The 13,995-nt window shown below is 42.9% G+C and overlaps 1 protein-coding gene across 3 annotated transcripts in view; it reads right to left on the bottom strand.

The window, feature by feature from the left end:
* Positions 1-13,995, bottom strand: part of SNAPC1 (small nuclear RNA activating complex polypeptide 1) — a 41,811-nt gene that overhangs the window by 16,484 nt on the left and 11,332 nt on the right. For 2 of the 3 annotated variants that reach the window (XM_082242627.1, XM_082242629.1), the window contains exons 2-6: positions 12,738-12,813; positions 8,092-8,232; positions 5,569-5,728; positions 2,969-3,109; positions 2,118-2,222 (exon numbers count right to left, since the gene is read on the bottom strand). In XM_082242627.1, the coding sequence (XP_082098753.1) occupies positions 2,118-2,222; positions 2,969-3,109; positions 5,569-5,728; positions 8,092-8,216 (531 nt within the window). In that variant the 5' untranslated portion in view covers positions 8,217-8,232; positions 12,738-12,813. Of the gene's footprint in view, positions 1-2,117; positions 2,223-2,968; positions 3,110-5,568; positions 5,729-8,091; positions 8,233-12,733; positions 12,814-13,995 lie in introns of all 3 variants that reach the window. The other variant, XM_082242628.1, reaches the window with a different exon arrangement.

Here is a 13,995-nt window from a genome sequence, read left to right as displayed (position 1 = left end):
AACCATGTATAGGCAGGTATAAGTGAACTAGCTACAATAAATTACATTTTAAATTAACATGTAGCATTATTAACTAATGTTTTATTTGAAATGGAAACTATAATGGTTAGATGTTATTTTAATTTTTTATTTCTAAGTTTTTAAACTGTTTTCTGTTCATTAGGTTTTTGTTAGGTTTAAAAGGGTAATAATTGGGGTTAGCAGGTTTAATTGACATGACATATGTTGCGGCATATTTTTAGAGATCTTTTATTGTTCAGAGAAGTTGGACAAAAATAATAAAAAACTCCTTTTTCTTGGTCACTATTTGAATATATAGAATCTGTTATTATTTATATGCAATCTTTGTTTCACAAATAAACATGTAAAAACGCAGCCATTATGCTGGATTTATAGATCATTGTGATTTTTTTAAACCGACAGCACAGCTGTTTACTTTCAGATTTTTTCATACTATTGCATATGGCTGGACTGAACCGAGCAGGTAGGGATGGAGATGGAGAAGATTGCTGCAGGGGTATCCAGGAGGGCAGAGGATAGAAGATTTAAAGGAACACAGCAGCCTACAGCCCACTCTTCCTTCATGTAAGTACTGTCCCATTTTTTTATTTTAAAACTCAGTGACTGGTGGTGAGAACGGTGCTTGTGTTCACAGGTCTAAACAGCCTTGGTATCAGTGTTCATTTCGTCAACAAAAATGTTTTCATCAAGGTTTTCGTCAATGGCATTTTTACAGTGATGACACCAAACGAAAAGTACACTGACGAAAACTATGATGGAAATCAAATTAGTGTTTGTTAACAAACTAAACGGGATGAAAATGTGAGGCAGGAACGTTTACTAACGGTTTTCATGGAGCTCCACCTGCTTCCGCTCCTAGCAAGCAGGCAAGCGAGTTGAAGCGACTGTGTGCACCGTCCATGACGACTGCCAGAGAATGGAGCAGCACTGTGCATTACAGGCCATCCCTCAGACCTAAGACCACCATCCAGTACTGGTGTCACGTGGGACCTTGGTGCCATGGCATGGTGGCATCCAAAGCACTGTGCATTACAAGCCCTCCCTCAGACATGAGACCACCATCCAGCACTCTGCAGCATTACAGGTTTCCTCAGGCCACCGTCCAGAGCACTGTGCATTACAGGCCATCCCTCAGACCCCCATCCAGCACTCTGCAGCATTGCAGGCCTCCTCAGACCACCACCCAGAGCACTCTGCAGCAATACAGACCTCCTCAGGCCACCGTCCAGAGCACTGTGCAGCATTACAGGCCTCCTCAGACCAGTGAACACCGGCATGGCGGCATCCAGAGCACTGTGCATTACAGGCCATCCCTCAGACCTGAGACCACCATCCAGCACTATGCAGCATTACAGGCCTCCTCAGGCCGACGTCCAGAGCACTGTGTAGCATTACAGGCGTACTCAGACCAGTGAACACTGGCATGGCGGCATCCAAAGCGCTGTGCATTACAGCCATCCCTCAGACCACCATCCAGCACTATGCAGCATTACAGGCCTCCTCAGACCACCGTCTAGAGCACTGTGCAGCATTACAGGCCTCCTCAGACCATCCAGAGTGGCCAAATCTGTATCTGTGAGTTTGTTCATACATTAATACCATAAATAATAAAATATTAGATTTTTTTACTCCAGGAGTATATAATGAGTTTGGAAATTCAATAGAAATGCTTAAATGCTTTACAATTTACCTAAACACATTATATTTTAGTTGACAAAAATGATTTTATTAGACTAAAATGTACTGGAGATTTTAGTTGACTGAAATGGCGTGTTAGTCAAAGACTAGGACTAAAACGGAATCAATTGCAGATGACTAAAATGGGACTAAAACTAAAATGGCATTTTAGTCAAAAGACTATAACTAAAACAAAACTCTATGCCAAAATTAACACTACTTGGTACCAGTTGTTCTTACTCGCCCTGCTGGATTCTGTGAAAACAAGAGGTTTGGGACCAACCCTGTTGTACCACTAAAGAGATACCAAGAGGAGAGATCCCTCCTACACTACAGAGATGGCAAAATAAAATCTCCTAGCTGCTATCAAATGTACATTTCTGATCCCCTTGTAAAAACATCCAGAAGAATTCATATACCTCCACACTTTCAGTGGTAATGAGATCAGCAACTCTGTCCCTCACATCTTTGAACGCTTCTTTACCATCATCAACAGGTATGCTCTTCTGTGGCTTGAATGTCAGCTGGAGAAAAAGAACATAAAATAGTCACAGGCAGCTTAAAAAAAAAAAAAAAAATTTCAAATTTGTCTCATACTTTTGAAACGTAAGGTGAAGGGATGTACACATACATGCATAACAAAGATTGTATAACAAAACTTTTACATAATATTCCAGAACAATGCGCTGTTTGTGACTTTGCAGTGCCATACCAGAATCTCTTTCACTTCAGGCAATTCATATGGCGGAGCTGACAGACAAAAACAGGGGGGGGGGCATGCTTTTTTTCTGGCAGGTAGGAGCATGCTTTATTCCTGGCACATCAACAATTATTTTTCTGTACTTGCATTGTGTTTAAAGGGATAAAACACAGGAAAATGTTCCAAGTTTTACAGAGATGTACTAAACCATTTTCTTTTTTATTTTACCTTGTCATACACTCTAACAAGTCTATTCATAGGTATACACATCACTGCAGTGCCACCAGCTGGTAAAATAGGATACTGTTGCAAAATCAACTCACGTGTATAGGACTCAGAGTGCACAGAAAAGGATTCTAAAGGATAATTGAGGTAATAGCAGATACTTTGTGCGGTCTGCACTCACAAAGTATTGTTGTTTCACACATACTGAAAATCTAGCTTTGCTTTTAACCCTTGACAATTACTGCAAAACAGCTGTGTCCAATCATAAAATGATTATGAAGTACAGCTGTTCCATTAAACTAAAATAATATTTGCTCGGGTCTTTTTTATGTTCCTCCAAATTACCATTGCGGGCATCGCTGTGAAATAAAAAGCTCTGAGGCGGCGCATTTGTCTAAAGATGTACACTGCATCTAAATGCTGAGAGCTGACCAGATCCTGATGAAACTTTTCCACCTCACTCCAGTCTTTCAAACATATTCTTATCTGCAGGAGAGAAAAAAAACAAGACAGCCATCATTTGATTTCATAGTTCCATAAAGAAAAGGTCTCCAGCAAGTTATGCAAGAAGAATTGGAAGATAGCAGATAGACATTAGACATTAATGGTTGTGTGTTAAGTTATTTTGAGGGGACAGCAAACTTACACTGTTATACAAGCTGTACACTCACTACTTTACATTGTAGCAAAGTGTCATTTCTTCAGTGTTGTCACATGAAAAGATAGAATAAATATTTACAAAAATGTGAGGGGTGTACTCACTTTTGTGAGATACTGTAAATTTTTTCAAATTATTTATGATAAATTTCCCCACTAATGTTTAGAAAAATCGGTCGATTATGAGACAAAATTCTGACATGATGGATCTTTCTTTTGGCATAAAACTTTGCATTTCGGGAAACTTAATGCACCCACTAACGTTTCTAAAGTCGAACGATTTCCTATCTATGTATGGCCAGCTTTAGTAAATGTACTACTGTACAGAATATTATTACTACTACTACCAATTTTAAAGTGGAAGTAAACTCTTATTTTTGACTTGTACCTACAGTTAAGCCTTTAATAAGGTCTACCTGTAGGTACAATGAATATCTCCTAAACTTGCACTGTTTAGGAGATATTCACACTGGAATCAGCCGGTGATGTCACTGGCGCATTCGCTCTAATTTTTTTCAGCCGGCGATTCCCTTCACCATAAAAACAATTGTAGCAGCTGTTCAGCCGCTTGATCGTTCTTACAGGTGGTGGGAGGTGACATCCCCCCCCCCCCCTCCTGCCACCCTCCAGTGCTTCTACCGGCTCGCCCATGCGATCAGTGAGCCGGAGAAGGAATCAGCCGCCGGCGGAAGTGTCACCATAGAGACTGTGAGGACCAGATGGTCCCCAGCAGTCTCTATGACTCTCGGAGGCCCGGGCGCGATGTAATGACGTCACGCCCAGCCTGGCAGTTTTCAATACTGCACTGATCTCAGCTGAATAGCCAAGATCATTTTTTTGGGGTTTTTTTTTATTTTATTTCAGGCTTCCTAGTCTGTAGGAGAGATATGAGGTCTTATTGACCCCAGATCTCCCTATAAAGAGGACCCGTCATGCACTATTTCTACTACAAGGGATGTTTACATTCCTTGTAATAGGCATAAAAGTAATAAAAAAAAAAAAATTAAAAAGACAAAGTGTAAAAAAATAAAATAAAACAAAAAAAAAAATTAAAGTGCCCCTGTCCCCACGTGCTCACACGCGGAAGCGAACGCATGCGTTCGTCGCGGCCACATATGTAAACGGCGTTTAATCCATACATGTGAGGCCGCAAACTTTACAGTGAGAGCAACAATTCTAGCCCAAGACCTCCACTGTAACTCTAAACTGGTAAACTGTAAAAAAATTTAAAGCGTCGCCTATAGAGATTTTTATTTACTGAAGTTTGGCGTCATTCCCCGAGTGTGCGCAATTTTAAAGCGTGACATGTCAGGTATCTATTTACTCAGCGTAACATCATCTTTCACATTATACAAAAAAATTGGGCTAACTTTAGTATTTTTTTTTTTAATTCATAACACAATTTTCCCCAAAAAACGCGTTTGAAAAATGTCTGCGCAAATACCGTGTGACATAAAAAGTTGCAATGACCGCCATTTTATTCCCCCTATCTCTGCTAAAAAAATATATAATGTTTGGGAGTTCTGAGTAATTTTCTAGCAAAAAATTATGATTTTTACAAGTAGGAGTGGAGTGCCAGAAATCGTGCGGTATGGAAGTGGTTAAAGACCAACAGATGACATTTGTTGATGTGCATTTTGTGCTTTATGCATTTCTGACCCCTGCACTATACGTAGGTTTAAAGTGGTTGTCAAGTCAGAAGGTTTTTTTTTTTTATCTTAATGTATTCTATGCATTAAGATAAAAAAATCTTCTGTGTGCAGCAGCCCCTCTCAGCCCCTCTAATACCTACCTGAGACCTATCTTGATCCAGTAATGTTGCACCAGAGCCTCCGCTTTCCTGGACTCTCCCTCCTGATTGGCTGAGATACGGTAGCAGGTGCCATTGGTCCCCACTTCTCTCAAAGTCAATGAGAAGAGAGAGGGGCTGGGCTGAGTCTGAATGGAAACACAGAGCAGTGGCTCGGCTCGGATGCTCCCATAGCAAGCTGCTTGCTGTGGAGGCAGGAGGGAGGGGCCTGGGAAGAGGAGGATCCGGGCTGATATGTGCAAAACCATTACATGGAGCAGGTAAGTTATTTAAAAAAAGAGAAATAAGAAAAAAGGGTTTAATATATCACTACGTTTTAAGGCCCTTCCATTGATAATGCAATATCTCACCCATGTGCCACCTCATAATTCTCTTCTGGGTGCCGATTTTTAAATATTTTTGCTACAAGAAGGACCAACAGTAATTAGGAGGCTTGCTTTACACATACAATACAACTTATGCCAACAATTTATCTTACCTTTTGCTTGGGCTCACAGAGCTGAGTGTTGAACAGGCCATACAGTAGATAGAGAGCACCCACACGTATCTGAAAGGTGTATGGGGGCAGGAAGTAGGGGGACACCACAGCTAACGCTTCTCTGGTGAATCTGTTGCTTTCTAGATTCCTCATCCCACCACTGCAATGGAAAAGACATAAAAATGACTTTCTGGGCTTTACCACTTCAGTACCAGGCACTTTCACCCCCTTCCTGCTCAGGTCAATGTTAAGCTTTCAGCGCTGTCGCATTTTGAATGACAATTGTGCCAATTGTGTCACATAAATAAAGCTTTCTTTTGGTGGCATTAGCCCCAGCGAATCACATGGTACAGATGTAATTGGCCCTGTCTGTACCATGTGATCACTGTAACCAATCACAGATCAAGACAATAGTACACAATGAATGTACATGAATGGAAGCCACCCATCATGTCCGATTGTCATGTGATCTGCTGTGATTAGTCACAGCAATTACATGTTACTGGCAGCAGGCCGGTACACTGATCTGTCAGCGGGTGACAGATCACGCCGCAGCGCAGCACGTGGGGTGCATTCTGGGGAGGATGTTATATGATGTCCACCCAGAACCAGAGAATGAAAAAAGTTAATGAGGTTTGCTCACTGCAGAGTGGGCTTTCAGTCCAAATTCTCTTAAACGGCGAGACACTGCATGACCAGACAGATCCTTACTATGTTCAGCGCTGAACTGCCGAGCAATCACAGCTGCAGTGTTGAACAGATTACCCATTGAGATTCTCTGCATATCCTGTCCTCTCTTGCATTTGTCTTTCATTGACAATTAGCCTTCTTGGGGGACTTGAATAAGTTTGTGACGTTGTAAAGATGCAATATTCTAGAAATCACATATTTAGAATGACAAACTTCTCTTGCTATGGCTGAAAGGGTCATCCCTTTGTCCTTTATCAGGGTAACCTGCTGCCAGAGGATTGCAGTCACTTTAGAACGGCTCACCATCTTGCAAAGTCAGTGAAAACTGAAAAGTTAGCCTGCCAGTTAAAAGAGGTTTGTCAGAAAATTAAAGAAATTAGCACAAGGTGTCAGATTAACCAATAACTGGGAGGTATCTGAAAGAGTTCTCTAATTTTGGTCAATGTTCTTTTTCAAATCTCATTGAAGTTTTTTATTTCTGTGCTTCACAAATATATGTAACTTATGAAATATGCTTAAAAAAACTGCTCTTTTACTCCTCTTTAGATAATTTCAAATAGGACTAAGCAGTGACCTTGAAATTTAGGAAATTGTCGGTTGTTCTCTCATTTTGATCGTATATCTGAAAATTGATCTCCTGATCTCATTTCTCAAGGCCCTAAAATGCCAGGACAGTACAAATATCCCCAAAATTATCCATTTTTGAAAAGGTACACAGTCTCAGGTATTTAGTAAGAGGCATGGCGAGTTTTTAGAAATAAGAAAACAAAAAAAAAAGTTTTTACAATTTCTTTTTCTTTTTTACATATTGTCCCCAGTGCAGTACAGCGTTATCATATAACTGGTGTGGTGGTGATCAGAAACACTGACTGCTGACCGTATGTAAAAAAAAAAAAAAAAAATTATATATATATAAAAAAATAATAATAATATTACACATACACACACACACACACATATATATATATATATATATATATATATATATATTACACACACACACACAAACACATTTTATAAAGCAATGCAGTGTTACCACTTTTTTTTTTTTTTTTTACACATTATGAGTTTCATTGGTATAAGCAACCATTTTTACTGAATGAAACCGATTCATTCAATGTCTTTTGTTGTGATTAGCTGTGATTGCCAAAGTTAATTACATGCTACAGATGGGCTGTGATTATCCCTGTCTGTATCAATCACAGCTAGCAACACAATTGTATACAATGGATGGCATGAAAGGAAGCCATCAATTGTTTACAATTGTCATGTGATTGTCTGTGATTGCTCACAGCAATCACGATACTGGCAGCAGGTCAGTATACTAATCAGTCATTGGCTGTTTCCAGTGGTCTTCTGAAAGATATTATAATAGGGGTTTAAAGGATACAGAAGTTTTGTATCCCTTTGCCAACTAATAGAAAAGAGATAACGGCCATTTCTAGACACATTTAAAAGTTATTTCACATTCATAGGGCCAATGCATAAGTGCCAGACAACCATTCTCAGGAAGAACAATCAATCAGGCAGATGAGAAAACCTGACCCAATCACTATTGAACCTCCACATGAGAAGGTTTCCCCTTCCTCCTCATATGCAGGAAACATATTGCTTGGCTTTGCTGTGCCAAGATAATTTTGTACCTTCGGCTGAGAGTGGTTAGATCAAACCTCTACATCTTACTGCCCGGTTAAACCGAATAAGATCTTTAATAGGCTCATAGTCATCCTTTAAAATGCTAACATGCTGTCTTTACAGACAACTAACAGAATTCAGAATAACTGCTTTCACCTCAAGCCTTCCATCATAAGATGAACTGTGTTGAATGCTTACAAGAATATGGTGTGGAACTTCATCTCTTTCCATATTGACAAGAATTCCTCATAACGCACGCTGTCAGTGGCCTGGAAGCGGCTGAGAATGGTCTCACAATCTTCTTTCAGGCCAAGGAAATTCATCTTTAAGAAGTATTGTCTGTTTTTAAGAAGAAAGAAAATTAGTTGTCTATGACAGGAAAGAGTGATTTCAACAACAGGTTAATACATGTCATCTGCCTTTAATTAGACTTAATTTCCTAATAAAGCCAAGAGAACTTTCCTGTGTTCAAGCCATGGCACCAAATCATAAAAAGAAGATATTAAAATTGTGGTAGTTGTGACATCACACCCTACATCATATGACTAGCCACCAGGCCTGAGCACTTCATCATGGGAGGAGGTCACATGTCCCCCCCCCCATACTCAGTAGCACATGGAGTGTAGTGTAGTGACAGCCACAGAAGAAGTAGGCCAGGAGAAAACAATGTAGATGTGAGTATAGGGTGACCGGGGGTGAGTGTTACATAGACCCCATCGCTTTGCCTTGAATATGTAAGGTAACAGGGTCTCCTTAAAGCAAACAAAGCCACAAATATGTGCTTGTTTAGTATTCCCAGACTAAGAAACATGTAACATTGTTTTTTTAATTACCTTTTAAAGGGATTACAGTACTTGACATTGCTTCCATTTTCCATGAAGGCCAATACCATCACTAATACCAAGGCAATTCTTCCAGAAACGAACATGTTTGCTCAGAAATAATTAAGTTATATAAAACACAAATTTTTACAATAGCCCTTAGGCCCCTTTCACACGGGGCGGATCCGCTCGGCGGACTCCGCTTAGCTCAGTGGGGATCGCTCCGTTGATCCTTGCTGAGCAGGCGGATGACAGGTCCGTCTCTGCTCACTGTGCAGAGATGGACCTGTCAGAGTCCCGCTCACAGCATGTCAATTTTCATCCGATCCCATCTGGTCTGTCCCGCTGGACGGTTGGTGAACGTATCGCCATCCGTCTGTTTTAAGTGGATCTTGTCGAATCAAATGACAGGTGTCAGCGGACACATCTCCGCTGACATCCGCCTCCCCATAGAGGAGAATGGGTGGCCCAATCAGGTCCATCTGAAAAGTGGACAGGCGGACCTGATCGGTCCGATCGTGTGAATGGGGCCTATGTTTCTAGTTTACATTTCTTGTGCATCAAGCCCCCAGATGCTGCCTCCCACCTTGTGGCGGACCATTGCAAAAATCCATTACATTTACCAAGTTTAAAGCTGGCCATAGACGGTTCAAATCTTGCACAGGTTAAGCAGGGACCGGCTTAGATTTGAACCATGTATGGGCAGACTGATTGTACCCAAGGTGATCAAGTTCATGCGATTATTGCCAGTGGCTATAGCCGCTAGCAATAATCACTGTGTTCTCCCGGTAGGGACGGCTCCCCCCCCCGGGAGCACAATAGCTCCATGGGAACAACTGCCCCATCCACACTGTGTTGATGGGAAAATCAAGCAATATTCTTTCCTGCAACGCATGGCGGCAGGAAAGGAAATCGCTCCATTAATTGCTGGTTTAATCACTTAGCTGCCTCTCGCCCTGTGATCTGCCATTGTAAAAATACATCACAATTTCATAAGGTTTAATCAGACTGCTGCCTTCTACCCCACACTCAACTGCCTGCTATTAATTGCAGGATCACCTTCTGACCTGTCAGATGACTACACTGATCATAGGAGGAAGAGGAGACTGCATGAATGCTTTCCTACTGCCCGTAGCAGACTAAGGGCATAATTTTAAAAGGACTCCCCTCGGGGGGAATAAACTGAGCAATTGATTTTTTTTTTTTTTCAAGAAAATAAACTTTTATTGAGCACATAAATGATCCATAGTGCAAACAGTAACAGAAGAAGGTACAAAACGCAATTGGCATACAGAATATACAGAAGGGTTCAGAACTTCGATCAACGCATAAAAGCTCAGGTACCAAAAAATGCAAAAATAGCAGAGTGAGCACATTGCAAACATCTTAGCTCAATCACATCATAACTGTTGAGACAACTTTGACACATACAGGAAAGTAAGCACAATGTGTAGGGTCAGGAGTAGTAAACTAACAAACCAGGGAACTAGTGGTGGGAAAGGGAAAGGGGAAAGAGCACCACTGAAGAGCAACATAGATCAGAACATAGCACCAGCATTAGAAATACCCTGCTTATCCCATCAAGAGTCTGTCCATCACCAGCTGGGGCGGGGCCCGGGTCGGATCATCCAACCATGGTTGCCACAAGGCGGAGAACTTCTTATGCGCCCTACGATGTAGGTAGGTAACTTTTTCTCTAATCAACAGTTTGTTAACCTGGTCAATCCACTGCGCCGTCGTTGGGACCCTGGAGGAAATCCAATATCTCGCAATTAGTTTGCGCGCCACATAGAGCAGTCTAAGTACCGCCGTATGGGCATGCGGGGTTAATGTTTCATCCTCCAGTGCCCCAAGTAGACACACAATCGGATCTCTAGGCAATGTAAAACGATAGACTCCGGATATGGAGTCAATGACCTCGCCCCAATATCTAAACAGTTTGGGACACCTCCAAAGCATATGGATCAGCGTTCCCTGGTCCCTGTTACATTTGGGACAGTTATCACTGTCCCTACGCCCCCATCTGAACAACTGGACCGGAGTGCGGTATGCCCTGTGAAACAAAAATAAGTGAGAAACCTTCTGCGACGCTGACACCGAGACCAGTGGGATCGAGGAGAGACACAGCTCCCATGTCTCACCATCAATAGGGCCCAGGTCCCTCTCCCACCCAGCTCGGGCCGGGAGAGAGGCCGGGTTCTGCATGGCAGCCAGCAAAGTGATGTAGACCCGAGAGATCATACCTCGTTTGTCAATAGACCTAAAAACATTCATCGTCAGTGAATGTTCCACCAATCGAAGGGGGACCGTCCGTGACTGGACATCTAAAGCATGCCGCAGCTGAAGGTATCTAAAGAACAACTGCCTAGGAACCTGAAACTCACTCTGGAGTTCCCGAAAAGACCTCAAAACCCCATCTCCGCGGTAAATCTGTGCAAAGAAAGCCAGTCCCCGGGACTCCCAGCACCCCACCCCCTCCAACCCAGACAACTCCCGATAGTTGGAGTTCCTCCACAGTAAGGTACCATGGAAGAACCCCTGTATTCGCAGCATTTTCCGCACAGAGTGCCATAAAGTAAGGAGAAGCCTGATAGTCGGGAGCGAGACCTGCAAATGCGTGAAACCAGCGTCCAAATGCGCAAATGCAGTGTACGGGGAGCCAGGGGGAACCAGGAGAGCCCGGATGGGATCCGCAGGATCAGGCAAATCCCAACCTCCCAGATGCTGAACCTGAGAGGCAAGGAAGTACACCCTAGGATTAGGGACTGCCAGACCCCCACTGTCCTTACTCATCTGAAGTGTAGTCAGTCTAATACGGGCCACCCGTTTCCTCCAGATTAGATCGCGAAACAAGGATTCCACACGCAGGAACCAGCGTCTCGGGATCCAGAGAGGGGCGTTGTGGAGTACATAGAGGAGCTGAGGGGCCCAAATCATCTTTACCAGATTGACCCGTCCCGCCACCGACAGAGGGAGTTTACACCAAGCGGTACATTTAAGTCTAAATTTATGAAGCAGGGGCACTAGGTTAAGTTCCAAATAACGGCCGACATCCGGGGTCACCTGAACACCCAGGTAGCAGAACTGGTCAACCACTCGGACATCCCTAGCCCTCTCCGGCAGGGGGGCCAAGATGGGGTCCAGAGGCATAAGGACCGACTTATCCCAGTTTATTGAGAACCCGGAAAAGGAGCCGAAAAAGTCAATCAAATCCATGACCTCGCTCAGCGACCTCCCCGTGTCCCCCAGATAAAGGAGGGTATCGTCGGCATATAGGGAAACCACGTCCTCATGAGGGCCCCGTCGGAAGCCAACAATCTCCGGATGAGTCCGGAGACGAGCCGCGAGCGGCTCTAAGGCCATGGCAAACAACAAAGGCGAAAGTGGACACCCCTGCCGAGTGCCCCGGAACAAACAGAAGGGTTCCGACAGGTCCCCGTTGACCCTAAGTCTGGCTCTAGGATTGGCATACAACAATTTAACCCAACTAATAAAGGTGTCCCCCACTCCAAAACGCCTCAGCACCGCCCACAGGTAAGGCCACTCGACGCTGTCGAAGGCCTTAGCTGTGTCTAACGAAAAGATTGCTCTATTACCAGGATTATCCACAGGGAGCTGAAGGTTAAGAAACAGGCGTCGCAGGTTCAGAGCCGTAGCTCTCGTGGGGATAAAGCCCGATTGGTCCCTGTGGATAATGCTCTGCACTACTGCGGACAGTCTAGTGGCCAGTATTTTAGCTAATAGTTTAACGTCCTAGGTCAACAAGGTGATAGGTCTATAAGAGTCGGCTAGCATAGGATCCTTTCCAGGGAGCAATTGATTTTTAATGATAAAGGGGTACAGTTTTGTTTTTTAAAACTCTACTCTTGCCACATATTGTCACATATCAGGTTTTATTTCCTGCAGGTGTGTAAAAATGCTGACAGGTCCACTCTAAATTGTAGGCTCACTGAAAATAGATCGTACCTATACAATATTATTCACTATTTACATTCACATTGAATATAAATATGTTATACTCACTTGCCAGAGGTTCTTCTCAGTTATAGAAATGAACGCTATGATTATTAACTTCAGCCATTTGCAGGTACAGCGAAGGCTATAAGAAATGAAAGACAAAGCATTATGATATTGAGAGATTAGTAAACTTAAAATCAAGGCTGTTCTATCAAGCAGCAAAGAAAAGCTGACCATAGACAGATCCTGACAAATTTTGATTTATGTGTGTGGAAGCTCCAGCTCAACAGAAGTTGATCATTGAAAAGACAGGCTGGAAAACTTTTGTCAATCGACTGAAGCCAATGATCAGTGTATTCTGACAATGGAGAGCCCCGCTATTCCTCTATCCCCCTCTATTGTGTGCATTAAAAAATGTTTATTTTTTTTTTTCAGCCTGTTTACTGAACAAAAATAAAATGAACAATCTTTGACCGGCTTAAGAGTCCTATATGTATTTATTATTTCAGGTACTTGCGTAGCACCGTCAATTTACACAGTACTTCACATACACTGTATTACCAAAAGTATTGGGACGCCTGCCTTTACAACACACACGTGAACTTTAATGGCATCCCAGTCTTAGTCTGTAGGGTTCAATATTGAGTTGGCCCACCCTTTGCAGCTATAACAGCTTCAATTCTTCTGGGAAGGCTGTCCACAAGGTTTAGGAGTGTATCTATGGGAATGTTTGACCATTCTTCCAGAAGCGCATTTATGAGGTCAGGCACTGATGTTGGATGAGAAGGCCTGGCTCGCAGTCTCCACTTTAATTCATTCCAAAGGTGTTCTGTTGGGGTCAGGACTGTGCAGGCCAGTCAAGTTGCTCCACCCCAAACCCACCCACCCATGTCTTTATAAACCGTGCTTTGTGCACTGGTCCAAATCATTTGATGGAGGGGGGATTATGGTGTTAGGGTGTTTTTTCAGGGGTTGGGCTTGGACCCTTAGTACCAGTGAAGGAAACTCCTAAGGTGTCAGCATACAAGGACATTTTGGACAATGTCATGCTCCCAACTTTGTGGGAACAGTTTGGGGATGGCCCCTTCCTGTTCCAACATGACTGCGCACCACTGCACAAAGCAAGGTCTATAAAGACATGGATGAGCGAGTTTGGGGTGAAGAAACTTGACTGGCCTGCACAGAGTCCTGACCTCAATCCAATAGAACATCTTTTGGATGAATTAGAGTGGAGACTACGAGCCAGGCTCTCGTCCATATCAGTGCCTGACCTCACAAATGCCCTTCTGGAAGAATGATGAAACATTCCCATAGACACACTCCT

This window comes from Pelophylax lessonae (assembly GCF_965119305.1).
Source record: "Pelophylax lessonae genome assembly, chromosome: 13".
Lineage (NCBI taxonomy): Eukaryota > Metazoa > Chordata > Amphibia > Anura > Ranidae > Pelophylax > Pelophylax lessonae.
This window is presented reverse-complemented; position numbering and strand designations above follow the sequence as displayed.